This window comes from Pseudopodoces humilis, chromosome 7 (assembly GCF_049639895.1).
Source record: "Pseudopodoces humilis isolate 2021_Gansu_Grassland_sample_001 chromosome 7, ASM4963989v1, whole genome shotgun sequence".
NCBI classification, from domain to species: Eukaryota; Metazoa; Chordata; class Aves; order Passeriformes; family Paridae; genus Pseudopodoces; species Pseudopodoces humilis.
Window position 1 is genome coordinate 62,094,762 of NC_142206.1, and position 14,093 is coordinate 62,108,854.

General features: G+C 48.8%; 1 protein-coding gene across 3 annotated transcripts in view; it reads right to left on the reverse strand.

The window, feature by feature from the left end:
- The window catches only part of FANCM (FA complementation group M), a 57,055-nt gene that overhangs the window by 21,931 nt on the left and 21,031 nt on the right, over window positions 1–14,093 (reverse strand). For all 3 annotated transcript variants that reach the window (XM_088058100.1, XM_088058101.1, XM_088058102.1), the window contains exons 5-11: window positions 11,063–11,194; window positions 10,077–10,209; window positions 9,765–9,893; window positions 9,119–9,220; window positions 7,984–8,171; window positions 6,422–6,628; window positions 2,283–2,517 (exon numbers count right to left, since the gene is read on the reverse strand). In XM_088058100.1, coding sequence (XP_087914226.1) covers window positions 2,283–2,517; window positions 6,422–6,628; window positions 7,984–8,171; window positions 9,119–9,220; window positions 9,765–9,893; window positions 10,077–10,209; window positions 11,063–11,194 — 1,126 coding nt within the window. The remainder of the gene's footprint in view (window positions 1–2,282; window positions 2,518–6,421; window positions 6,629–7,983; window positions 8,172–9,118; window positions 9,221–9,764; window positions 9,894–10,076; window positions 10,210–11,062; window positions 11,195–14,093) is intronic.

The following is a 14,093-nucleotide window of genomic DNA, read 5'->3' on the forward strand; positions in this document are numbered from 1 at the left end:
AAATTCAGGGAGAGAAAAAAAAATCTTAAAATACAAGAAATTATATATGAGGCTTATGGAGTAAAGGGATTTTTTGCTGGACTTTTTGAAGGAGAGCTGTGAAAACTGAAGGACACACTTGGTTAATGATGGGGCAGCACAAGATATTGGATCCTTCTGGGGCTGACAGACAAAAGTTATGGAAGAGGTTCTGAAGTGAAAGAGGGGTGTAAAATCAATAGAAATTGGATCAAATTAAGAAGAACAGGAAATGTATATTTTTTTCAGGTAATGGGTGACAGGACCAGAGGAAGGTCAAGCTGGAGCTGGGCCAGGAGAGGCTCAGGTTGGACACAGGGAGGAATTCCTTCATGGAAAGGGTGAGGCCTTTTCCAACAGAAAGGATTCCATGATTGGATTTATTTTGACATGAAAACAAGGTCAATATTTGAAACTTGTATGATAACTCAGCCCATGACAGCTCAGGAGAAACCTGAGGATGAACTGGACCTCCACAGAGTGAGAGCAGAGGTGAGAACACACCCAGCTCACCCACTGCTGCCAGCTTTACCCATTTTTTATTGTGGAAATGGGCACTAAAATGAAGAGAAAATGTGAAAAAGTCGGCTCCTTTCATTGTCCTCTTTTGGAGCTTCATCCTGAGCGTCACTAACATCAGGAGCAGCCCCTGGGTCACCCAGCAAGGAAGGGGAATCCACAAGGCTGTGCTCAGTGACCTGCACAGGGCATGAGGGCCACTGAGCCCTGGCCACCCTGGGGCTTCTGTCCTGTCCTGGCCACCCTGGGGCCTCTGTCCTGTCCTGGCCACCCTGGGGCTTCTGTCCTGTCCTGGCCACCCTGGGGCCTCTGTCCTGTCCTGGCCACCCTGGGGCCTCTGTCCTGTCCTGGCCACCCTGGGGCCTCTGTCCTGTCCTGGCCACCCTGGGGCTTCTGTCCTGGCCACCCTGGGGCTTCTGTCCTGTCCTGGCCACCCTGGGGCTTCTGTCCTGTTCTGGCCACCCTGGGGCCTCTGTCCTGTCCTGGCCACCCTGGGGCTTCTGTCCTGTTCTGGCCACCCTGGGGCCTCTGTCCTGTCCTGGCCACCCTGGGGCCTCTGTCCTGTCCTGGCCACCCTGGGGCCTCTGTCCTGTCCTGGCCACCCTGGGGCTTCTGTCCTGGCCACCCTGGGGCTTCTGTCCTGTCCTGGCCACCCTGGGGCTTCTGTCCTGGCCACCCTGTCCTGTCCTGGCCACCCTGGGGCCTCTGCCCTGTCCTGGCCACCTCTGGCTACCCAACCCTGATCACCTTGGGGACTCAGCCCTGGCCACCCTGGGGACTCAACCCTGATCATCTTTGGCAAATCAGCCCTGGCCCCTCTGGGGACCCAGCCCTGGGGAGCTGCACTCGTGGCTCACACAAAAGGCACTGGGTAATTCCAGCCCCTCCCACAGCAGGAACATTCCCAGCATTATCGTTTTCTTCATGCCCTCCCTGCTCGTTTCTCTTCTCTAGGACAGACCAACAAATGCTCCAGAATTATTATTTTCATTCCACGTTGTGCTCTGATTGTTTTCCAGCAGCTGTGTCTGTTTAATCTGAAATAGGAAGTTTCCCAAGGCTTTGAGTTTCTTCTTTCAAGAAGTTGCTGTTGGTCTTTACAGAAAGCAGTAACGAGGAGATAGAGCATGAAAATTCCTGAGTATTTATATAAATATATATAAATTCCCGAGTATTTATACAAAAAGTAGCTCTTTTGTTCCTATCTGAGGATTGTGTTCAGTTTCCTGAGCGTTCCTGTGCTACTGAACTGCATCAGCTTAAAAAGCCTCCAAGAGAATTTTCCGAATTTTCCTCCAAGAGAATCTGCACAATTCATAAATATCCCACCCTTGATTTCTCCTTTTCCTCACATCAAAGTCCCTCACTTTTCAAGCATTTCTGTTTTATTGTCATTTACAAAGCCAGAGAAAGCTGGGAGTGTCCCAGGCCAGGCTGGACAGGGTTGGAGCAGCCTGGGACAGGGGAAGGTGTCCCTGCCCACGGGAACTTTGAAGTCCCTCCAACCCAATCCAGTCTGGGATTTTGTGATTCTGTGATGAACATTTGCCTCCTCTGCCTGCAGCTGGAGCGTCTGACCTCCAGTGAGTGACTCCATGGAGAAGGATGAAGAAAGGCCTGGCTCAGGGCAGAGCTGTGAGGATGCCCAGGGAAAAGCCCTGAGCTGACAGAGTGACCCTGCAGAGCCACAAACCCCTGGGAGAGAGGCTTGGAAATGCTGGAAACACCATCAAACACCCTCTTACCAGTGCCACAGGCAAGGAGAGCAGATTTGTGCTGCAGGGAACTGGATCTCCTCTCTTTGGAAAGCATCCTTGAGCTGCTGGGCTCCTGTTCCTCAGCACTGATAAACATTTTATGCACTTTGGGATTGATGCCTTCTGGAACCATCCGTGGACTGTGCTGGTAGAAATGAAGGGTTTTGTTCCCTGAAATGGCTTTGTGGATGCTCCTTTTGTTACACTGGCTTTGGTTGTAGGTCTGAAAGAGAAGGTAAATAGAGAATTGATTGTTTTCTCACAGCATTTGATGAAAACAAAAAGAAGAGCTCAGTGTCTGTGGGGTTTCTCATTATTTCCTGTTCCCTCAGAGAGGTGTTGTTTGGTTTGGGGTGTTTTAATGGACCAGCAGCAGGCACAGCACTGGAGAGTGAGAAAGGAGCACAGCCCTTGCCTGGGGGAAGCTGCAACCTGCCACTGATACAGGGATGATGGAAATTAGATTACATGGGAAGCAGGGAAAGGAGCTCAAGAGGGAAAAAAAAGGCCTAAGATGATTTGTTGATGTCAGGAGTGCTCTGAGTGCTTTTAATTACACTTCATTGTGCAATGGAGAAACCACTGCAAAGCTGGAGAGAGTGAGGAGAGAAACTGGAAGTGCTTCCCCAGGGAGGTTCTGTGTTCTTCCCCAGTCCCCTGTGAGACCCTGAGTGCTCCCAGTGTCACAGGGCAGCTGCCACTGCCAGAGGGGACTGCAGGGAGCAGAAAGATGCTCCTGGATAAAACTGGAAGAGGCCCACAGCCAGCTCTGATAAACCCTTCAGGCATTCCAAGAATTAACTTTTGAACCCTAGGAGAGTCAAACCCCGGTGTTTTTATGGCAGAGAAATGTGGTGTTACCCAATCACCAGCATCAGAGTTGGCACATTTTGGTGGCTTTTCCTTCCCCTCTGCTTCCCTGGGCTGAGCAGCTCCAGGGAACATCCCAAACCCCATCCAGTAATTCCAGGGAACATCCCAAACCCCATCCCAGCAGCTCCAGGGAACATCCCAAACCCCATCCAAGAATTCCAGGGAACATCCCAAACCCCATCCCAGCAATTCCAGGGAACATCCCAAACCCCATCCAGTAATTCCAGGGAACATCCCAAACCCCATCCAGTAATTCCAGGGAACATCCCAAACCCCATCCAAGAATTCCAGGGAACATCCCAAACCCCATCCAGTAATTCCAGGGAACATCCCAAACCCCATCCAAGAATTCCAGGGAACATCCCAAACCCTGTCCCAGCAATTCCAGGGAACATCCCAAACCCCATCCAAGAATTCCAGGGAACATCCCAAACCCCATCCCAGTAATTCCAGGGAACATCTCAAACCCCATCCCAGCAATTCCAGGGAACATCCCAAACCCCATCCCAGCAGCTCCAGGGAACATCCCAAACCCCATCCCAGTAATTCCAGGGAACATCCCAAACCCCATCCAAGAATTCCAGGGAACATCCCAAACCCCATCCCAGCAGTTTCAGGGAACATCCCAAACCCCATCCCAGCAGTTTCAGGGAACATCCCAAACCCCATCCCAGCAATTCCAGGGAACATCCCAAACCCCATCCCAGCAGCTCCAGGGAACATCCCAAACCCCATCCCAGCAGCTCCAGGGAACATCCCAAACCCCATCCCAGTAATTCCAGGGAACATCCCAAACCCCATCCCAGCAATTCCAGGGAACATCCCAAACCCCATCCCAGCAGTTTCAGGGAACATCCCAAACCCCATCCCAGCAATTCCAGGGAACATCCCAAACCCCATCCCAGCAATTCCAGGGACCCTTGGGAGCTGCCCTGTGGAAAGGCTGACCCAGGAACAGCTGGGAGCCACGGAATAAACACTGAGCTCATGGAAATTCCTGCCAATGTCACACTCCCAGACCTGCACTGAGCCCTTTCCCCAATAAAACATCTTCAAAATCTTTGTGATTGACCTGAAGTGGTTTGATTAAAAACAACCTCAAAACTAAACCAGGCAAAACAAAAAAAAACCCTGAAAACCAAAACAAAGGAAAGAAAACACAAAAATCCCCAAACAAAACCCAATGAAATGCCCATAAATTAATACATGGACATTAATTATTTAGCTGCAAATTAAGTGATGGGGAAGAACCTCCACACTGAGTCTCTTTCCAGTTCTGCTAAACCTAAAAAACCCAACAACAACCCCAAAAAACACCCTCAAGAAAAACCAAACAAACCCACCAAGACAATATTGGTTTGCAATTAAACTTATTTCCTGATCTTAATTTTTTAAAAAAATTATATACAATGACTGTTCTACCTGGGGGGAGGTTCTGCTTCAAAGATATCTGAGAAAATCTGGACAACACAATAATCCAACTACTTAAGTGAAGCTCCAAGGAATTTAAGGGACTATTTTATATCCCATTAAAGAGCAGAGCTTTCAATAGTAACCAGCCTCCGTAAGCAGTGTGACAAAATATCTATTTAGGAGCTCTGCTCAGGTTTATCATTTATAACTCTCATCCCTTCCAGGGGGAAACATTCTTCTCCTCAGGGAGGATTCTTTGCAGTCTAATTCAGAATTAAATCCCTGCCACCTGCAAATCCCAACCAGAGCTACGGTGATGGAAGTAACACCAAGAGTCTGAAATTCTGGGTTTGCAGTTGGTTTAGGCAGATCTTGGATTTATCCATGATTTTTCACCTTTCAGTGGTGATGGCAGCAGGGGTGTCCATGTCACCCTGCCCAAATCCTGTCCCACTGGCAGGACAGGCCCTGCAGGGTTTGCAGCTGTGGTGGCATCCCCGGCTCCAGCGGCTGGCCCGAGGGACAGTCTGTACTCAGGGATCATTAATTACACCGCTCCAGTGCTGGGCTGCAGGGAGCTGGACAAAGTGGATTTGCACCTAAGCCGATCTCTCCATCCTCACACGCAAGAGCGCGGCCGCTAAAGCCAGCTCTGTGCTCCGGTGGCGTCACCGGCCCCGTCAGCACCAGGGAGAGCCAGGGGCACCACGGGCACTCCCAGAGCCCCCTCCAGCTCCAGCCCCCGCCCACACCTTCCTCTGCACCCCAGGAAAACCCCGGGAATCGCTGGCTGCAGTTTGACATTTGGTGACGTGGCAGGCTGGGAGAGCTGGGAATGCTCACCTGGAGAGGAGAAGGATCCAGGGAGAGCTGGGAATGCTCACCTGGAGAGGAGAAGGATCCAGGGAGAGCTGGGAATGCTCACCTGGAGAGGAGAAGGATCCAGGGAGAGCTGGGAATGCTCACCTGGAGAGGAGAAGGATCCAGGGAGAGCTGGGAATGCTCACCTGGAGAGGAGAAGGATCCAGGGAGAGCTGGGAATGCTCACCTGGAGAGGAGAAGGATCCAGGGAGAGCTGGGAATGCTCACCTGGAGAGGAGAAGGATCCAGGGAGAGCTGGGAATGCTCACCTGGAGAGGAGAAGGATCCAGGGAGAGCTCAGAGCCCCTGGCAGGGCCTGAAGGGGCTCCAGGAGAGCTGGAGAGGGACTGGGGACAAGGGATGGAGGGACAGGACCCAGGGAATGGCTGCCAGTGCCAGAGGGCAGGGATGGATGGGAGATTGGGAATTGGGAATTGCTGGCTGGGCTGGAATTGCCAGAGCAGCTGTGGCTGCCCCTGGATCCCTGGCAGTGCCCAAGGCCAGGCTGGACATTGGGGCTGGAGCAGCCTGGGACAGTGGGAGCTGTCCCTGCCGTGGCTGGGGTGGCACTGAAGGATTTTTCAGGTCCCTCCAACCCAAACCATTCCAGGGCTCCGTGCTGGAGTTCCCTGTAACAGAGAGGGACGGGGCTGGGCAGAGAGTCACGGGGGGCTGCAGCTCCTCCCAAGGGACAGCTCTGGCCTCTGCTCCTTGGGACAGGGAAAGGACCAGGGAAAGGCTGAGCTGGACCAGGGGATATTTAGGTTGGAGATCAGGGAAGGCTCTTCCCCCAGAGGGTGGAATGAGCTCTGGAAAAGCTCCCCAGGGAATGGGCACGGCCCCGAGGCTGCCGGAGCTCCAGGAGCGTTTGGGCAGCGCTGCCAGGGATGCCCAGGCTGGGATTGTTGGGGGGTCTGTGCTGGGATGATCCCTGAGGGTCAGGCAATCCCTGATTGATTCCCTGGCCGTGCCCCACTCACCCTCTCCTCGCGGCCCTGGGCCAGGATGACGACGATGCGGCCGTGGCGCCGGCGGCCGGTGCGGCCCATGCGCTGCACCAGGCGCACGGGGCTGCGCTGAGCGTCGAAGCACACGATGAGATCCACCTCACCGATGTCCAGCCCCTCCTCACCCACACAGGTGGACACCAGGGTGTTGTACCCCCCCTCCCGGAACCGCCTCACCACCTGCAGGGACAGAGGGAAGGGATTGAGCAGCTCCAGGGGTCCCTCGGTTGGAGCTTTGCTGTTTTGCAGAGTGTGTAATTGTGCAGAACTCTGGAGTGCACACAAAGTGTCAGCAGGGTCTCCTCACAGCTCAGCACACACAACAATCCTTTTTTTACCCTAACTTTTACCCAATTAACAACAGACACGTATTTTATTTTTCTTAATGACCCAATGACCCATCACCTCTGTGCTGCACTGTGGCATTTTCTGTGCAATCACTCACTGTCACCCAAAAGCCTCCAGGAGAAGAACATGGAGAAGAAAGAAGAAGGGACAAGAGACAACACCCTAAATCCTCCTCCTTGTCTCCTGTTCTCTAAACTAACCTTTCCCACACAGGGGTTTAAGAAAACTCTCTAATCTACACACTCACACTTTTAGCTTTTCCTATCTGACTTTAACATTTGTTCTCATGTATCACCATGAAAACACGCTCATGAATTTCATATTCTATGGAATTCAGTGTTTTTCTGGATCCTGTAACTAAGGATCAGGAACAAGGGCACACACTCTGGATTGCAGACTCCGAGAGCCAGCCCCAGCAGCAAGGGCAGCGCTGCAGCCTCAGCCCCAACAAGTGCAACCAGCAGGGAATTGAGGAGAGAATCTGGGAGGATGGGCCTTCATCACCTGAGGCTGGAATTGCACAATGAACCCAAGGTGGAAATGGAGCAAAACTGATCCCAGTGTCCAACTCCTGACCCATCTTGGCTGGAGCCAGGGCCGGGCTCTTGCACTGCCCAAGGTGCATCCTTGGAAGGCATCACAGCCAAGAAAACTGATCTGTATTCCAAAACAACAAAATTTTGTCTTTTTTAATTTCCCAGCTGCTACCTCAAACATCACACCCCAGTGTGACCAAAATCAGCATTTCAACTTTTTAGCTCTAAGATAAAAGGGAAAAAAAACACACCTTTTTCTGTCTCCAACCATGGCATTCTCATAAAACTCATCCCCGAACTTAGCAAGTAAATATTTTAGGGGTTGTCTGTTTTTCAGTTTTGCTAGATCAGAATTTAATGCTAGATCATAGCTTTCCTACCTAGAAGAAAAAATAAAATTCCCACAGCACATATTGGCATATTTCCCCAGATTTTTGACATCTGTATTTAGCAGTTAATACAATGTAATTCTATAAATTATTGATCTATTTGTTATTGATCTGTTTTGTTCCCTGAGCATCGTTTTGGGCACTCTGGACTCCACAAGGATTTCCTAACGACACCTAAAGCTCAGCCACATAGTCCTGGAGTTATTTCCACAATTAATGCTCTTTATCACTAATTCCTAGCCCAAAGCTCCTCTTTCCTCACCTCCAGCTGCTCCTTCTGGGTGAAGCCCTTGGTGCTCTTTCCCGAGGAGTGTCCCACGAAGGTCATGGCCCGCACGGCCGGGCTGAGCCGCGCCAGCATCTCCGCGATTTCCTGCACGCTGTCCCGGAACGAGGAGAAGATCATCACCCTCGTGTCCCCAGGAGAGCTTTCACTCTTGTCTTCATCTGCTGGATTGGAAAAAATGCCAGCTTTTAATGGGATTATTCATAAAAATGGTAATAATACCGAGAAAAGGATTGTCAATAAAAAGTCGCCCCCCACAAGTTACGCGTTCACAGCTCTGGTCTCACTTAAAGGGAAGGGAAAATGGGCAGAAAATGCTCCAAATGCACCTCCTTGAAAAATTCCTCTCTGGGTCAAAGCATGCTCTAATTTTGGAGAATGTGAGAATGAGAATGTCCTTATCTGAGGCACCCTCACTGAAGTCACTTTGAAAAGCTGGGCTTGGATGGGAAGTGTTTCCAAGAGAGAAAAAGAGTGTTCCAAGAGAGGAAAAAACCACAAAAAGAAAGAGGGAAGGACAGGTCAGAAATTATCAGAACAGCACAGAGATCCAAACAGGCAAGGTAAAAAATGAACAAGATGCTATTATTACTCATGTAATCATTCCAAAGGCTGGAATCAAGGAGCTGAAACATCCCAAAACCAAAGAGATCTGAATGATGTCTTCATTGAGATGAAAAGGAATGAGAGACAGGTGAATGTAACTGAAGGGTTTGAACCTCAAATGGATGCCTCAGAGTTGATAACTCTTATCCTCAGGCTGGATATCAGAACTTTTATCCTTAAGGTCCTCAAATGTGTTCTGCAGCAGGGCCCTGAGGGAAGGCTGCCAGGACAAACTGGGACAGGACCAGCAGGAAACGTGGCAGCCCCAGGAATGATGAGTTCCCTATCCCTGTTTTATTCAGCTGTCAGAGCAGTTTATATCAAATTAATAATGAGAATTTATAGAAGTTTTATCTTACAGAAATCTTGTGGTGAAGTTCTTTGAGAGGGGAGGAGGCACAAACAAAAAAAATCAGAGCAATAAAGCAGCACAAAGGAGGAAATGACTCAGGAGGATATTCCTTGTTTCCACTCCCAGGTTTTCCTCTGAGTTGTTGGTGCTCACCAGAACACCCCTGTTTCCAGGATTCAAAGTGTTCTATTACAATTTCTTCCAATTTCTTTAATTTTGGATGGCTGTAGACAAATTCCTTTTTCTTTCCCAATGCTGGAAAGGAAATAAAGAAATGAAAGATGTAAATAAACCTGCAACAAGCAGGAAGGTTCAGTGAACTTCATTCCCTCCTACAGTAATTATCTGAGCCAGACCCAAATCCTGATATTGGCTCTAAACAAAACATAAAATAAAATAAAATAAAATAAAATAAAATACAATAAAATACAATAAAATACAATACAATACAATACAATACAATACAATACAATACAATAAAATAAAATAAAATAAAATAAAATAAAATAAAATAAACTGCTGACAGAAAACATTTGTTAAACCTGGTTTTTGATAAAAGTGCTGTCATTTTTGTTAGTCACACTGGAAAATACTTACACTGAAACAGTTGCATCTTAACCTTCATTTTAGAGCAAATTAAAAACTTCAAACATAAAAAAAACTTGCTTGAAAGTAGCTAAAACCACCAAGGGAAGAGCGAGAGGGAGGGGGAGACAGAATATTGGGAATTCAATCTGGAATAAAGAGCAGCAGCCAGTGCAGCACAAGTTTTAAACAGGAATATCCTGGGAATCCTGACCTGCCGTGCTCTTGCCAGCACCTGCACTCTCAGGAGCCACGACAGTGTCTGAGAACACGTCCTGAAGCTGCTGGTAGAGCTTGATGAAGTCCTCGTTGCGCCCCAGCTCGCTCTTGGTGCGGGATAACCCTGTGGAGAGAGCTGGAACAACTCAGGATTCCATGAGCTTTCCCAAACTCTAACAGCAGGGAACAGAACAGGGAATCCATCTGCAGCCCCTGACTCTTTGAGGTGTTTGGTGCCAAAGCGAGTGAGGTGTGTGAAGGGAGAGGGCTGGAGCTGGAAGGAAGGATGCTCCTGAGGACATTTCACCTTTGGATCCATCCATGATTCCCCACAGGTAGATGAACAAGGAGCGGATTCCCATCTGCAGCAGCAGCTCGTAGCCGTGGTACAGGCTGATGCAAAGGGCAAAGTCTCCCTCAATGATGCCTTGATGGATTCCCTGGGGGAGAAAAGCAGACTCTGTCTCAGTTAGGAAGTGGCTGAGGAGCAGGAATCCCACTGCAGCTCCTGCCCAAAGCAGGGTGACACCTGAGGAGCAGAGCAGACCCCAAAGTGATGCCCAGGAGCTGTTTGTCCATCAGAGCCCTCGGAGGACAGGCTGCACAATGCTCAGGGAATGTAATCCTCCTCCACCTCCAAAATACCTCTGTTATCTCCCCCAGTTACCCCAAACCCTCAGACTCTGCCAGCTGAACCACCATCTGGGAAACCCAGGGATTCCCAGCACATCCACACAGGCTATGGGATAAAGTCAGGAGAGTTGCCTTGCTCACAGTGAAGGAGATTTCTCATTGTCTTTTTTTAGGCAATTTTCTTTAAGTTTATAAAATTTGATCATTCCATGAGGATTTACCAAAAAAAAACAGGAGCAGGAATGTATCTTTGAGGGGAAAATGAAAACCTGGCTGTGAGTGATTACAATTTAAGTTCTCACAGCAATTTCACTTGAATGGATTTCTTGATCTTTTCCTTAACTATTCCATACTGCCAGAAACGTGGAAAAAATTAGGAATATTTTATAGATTTCATAAATTATCTTAAACATTCCTTCCATCCCAAACCCTGCTGTGATTCTATGATATTTTCTTCTTAACTCTTCCATACTGGCATCCAGAAACGTGGAAAAATTAGTAATATTTTATTGATTTCATAAATTGTCTTAAACATCCCTTCCATCCCAAACCCTGCTGTGATTCTATGATATTTTATTCCATGGCAAAAAGCAGAAATCTACCATGCATTATTCCTATTTATTCACTACTTTAATAGCACGAAATAAATAAAGAACTTACTGCATGTTGTGCAGAGGGGTTCTTCCTGTACTGATCCCTGGCCAGGATGATCTGGTACTTGGTCAGGCTGGGAATATCCCTCCTGGATAAAACTCCCACCTTAATCAGGCGCCCAGCAAACGCTTCCAGCACCTGCAGCCAAAAGCCAGCACAGGTGAAGGGGTGGATGAGCCTTTGAAATGATTTTATTGTTATAGATCCTACAGAACATGAGCAGCTCGTTGGTTTTATCTGAGACACAGGTATGTATGAATTCTGAGTGCTTTGGTACTGTACCAGCTGCTCTCCACAAGCAGGAGAATTCCCAAAATTCCTGCCAGAGCACTTGGACAAGGCTCCCAGGCACAGGGTGGGATTGTTGGGGTGCCCTGTGCAGGGTCAGGACTTGGCACTCCATGATCCTTGGGGGTCCCTTCCCACACCCTCCTGCCCCAGTGTGAAAAATGGGGTTCACATAATTTTTATAGAATGTAAAAGTTTAATAAAAAGGCAATTAGGAGATAAAAAATAAAGTAAAGTACACAGATCTGGCCGGGTGTCTCTGCATTCACCTCACTGACAAAGGATTGTCCCTTAAAAACAGAACCCTGCTCCATATCCATAAATTCTCACACATATTCACACATTCTTCTTAAGTTTTTGGTTTAGTTTTTCCTTGCCCCCCCTTCCCAACAGATCAATCTTCTTGGCCCCACTGGGTTTTATGTCCTTTGATAACGGGTTCCATAAATGTTTCCTTTGGAGGGCTTGGAGAACTGCTTGTCTTCATCTGGACAAGATAATCTTAGGATGCAGGGGGGTCTCTGACTATTATTTTTTTCTTTTAGTCTCTGGGTTATATAAACAAAAAGTAGTTGGTGCTTTAATATCATGTTACAGCCTAACATATATATGTATTATACCACTATTTCTAAGTTTCATCAATAACAGAAATAAAGGAAAACTATATTAATACAACAAAATTTTCTAATCTTCTACATATAACATTCATTATCATGTTTGTGAAAAGCCAATAATATGATTTGCATTTATAACACCCAGGATAACCCTGGATCCATCCAGGAACCGAGGAGGGGAAGCTCCCCCCGGGATCTGGAGCAAGGGCTGACCCTGCAGAGAGGGAGAGGGATGGGATGGACAGCCAGGTACAGAACAGGGGCTGCAGCTCCCACTGCTCACACTCCAACTGCATCCCAGGAACAGCTGGATCCACCTCTGGGAAGACTCAGCTGGGTGAAGGGCTGGCCACTGTGCCTGGGATCTGTGTGGGGAGGGGAAGGGACACAGGAGCACAGCAGTGTGTCCTATTTCCTGCAGAACCCACCCCAAAACTTGTTTTTAAACATCACATGTACCTGCTTTCCACCTCGCTGCAGCAAGGACAATGACCTGCACTAATGCATCTTAATCCTGTTTTTCCTCTTTGTTTCCTAGCCTTAGGTGGTCAGGATTTTTCCACAGACTTAGTTTGGCCTGAGCACTAACTCTGCCATAATTGCAGTAATCAGATTTGTCCCACAAACACTGCTTACAACCTGTTGGCCCCCTTGGCCAAGGGCCCCAGAAACATCCCAGGGCACAAGAACAGCTTTCTCAAAAGCTGACAGACAGTTTCCCATTGCCTGCTTCCCAGGTTTTGCAGGCACTCCACACCATGCCCTAAGAGGGTATAGTGTAACAAATGCTTAATCCCTTTAGTGTCCCTTCAGCCCACTGAAAAGCATCCAACTAAACCGATAAAGCCAGGCCTAAGTCAGGCTTCCAACACTGATCCCAGCAGGTCTGGAGCTGGTGGGGAGGAAATGTCCTGACAGGTAAAGAAAGGCACGTGTAGAACTCAGCCTGTGTTTATCCCTGAGTAAAAACATTCCATTTGTTACTCCAGGCACTGCTCCTCTGCTGGGTTCCCAGATCATGAAATATCCTTGACAAGCACATTCTGCTCATGCTCTGGCAGTGCAGGGGCAGCTCAGTTTAACTTCTGTCTGCTTGCTTTGATTATTCCTATAGTTTAGATCATAATAGAATTTATTTATAGGTCTTCTATCTTCTTACTCTGTGTGCAGAACCTGTGTGGCATTAAAATGAAAACAGAATCACAGAATGAAATTGTTTGGGGTGGAATGGACCTTAAATCCCAGCCATGGCAGGGACAGCTCCCACTGTCCCAATGTCCAGCCCCAATGTCCAGCCTGGCCTTGGGCACTGCCAGGGATCCAGGGGCAGCCACAGCTGCTCTGGCAATTCCAGCCCAGCCAGCAATTCCCAATTCCCAATATCCAACCTAAATCTAATCTAAAATCCGAAGGAACGGAGTGGGAATAATTGCCACCATCAATGACAGCAGCATTAATTCCCCAAAGAATCAGAAATGCCAGGAGAAATTTGGAAGGGTTAAGGAAAGCTGTGGCAGCCCCAGCTGAGCTGGGGAATTTCCACCCTGGCCATCCGTGCCCACAGCTCACTCCAAAAGCACACTGGGGCAGCAGGATAAGCAGCTTACAGCAGATAAAGGAAATCCCAGCCATGGAGCCAGAATTCTGAGTGTTCTGGTGCATCTTGGGCTGCTCCTCTCCCCTGGCAGGGTGGGGAGGGACTGGGCTGGAATTGCCAGAGCAGCTGTGGCTGCCCCTGGATCCCTGGCAGTGCCCAAGGCCAGGCTGGACATTGGGGCTGGACATTGGGACAGTGGGAGCTGTCCCTGCCATGGCAGGGGGGCACTGGGGGGGATTTAGGGTCTTTTCCAACCCAAACCATCCCAGGACTTCACCCTGGGCCATCCCCCCGTGTCCCCTGGGTCAGGCCAGCTGTGGGCACAGAACACCCACGGGGCTCCAAGACCTCCCCAAACCCTGCCCAGGTCTCCTCTATCCCCAGGGGAGCTGGGTCACAGCCTCTGGACACTCCAAACCCAGGCATTCCATCTAATTAAAGCTCATGGATTAATTAAGCCAAATAAACCACTAACACCTCTAACACCACCAACAAGCAAACACCAACTGGAGACTACAGTAGTGCCAGGAATTTCTGG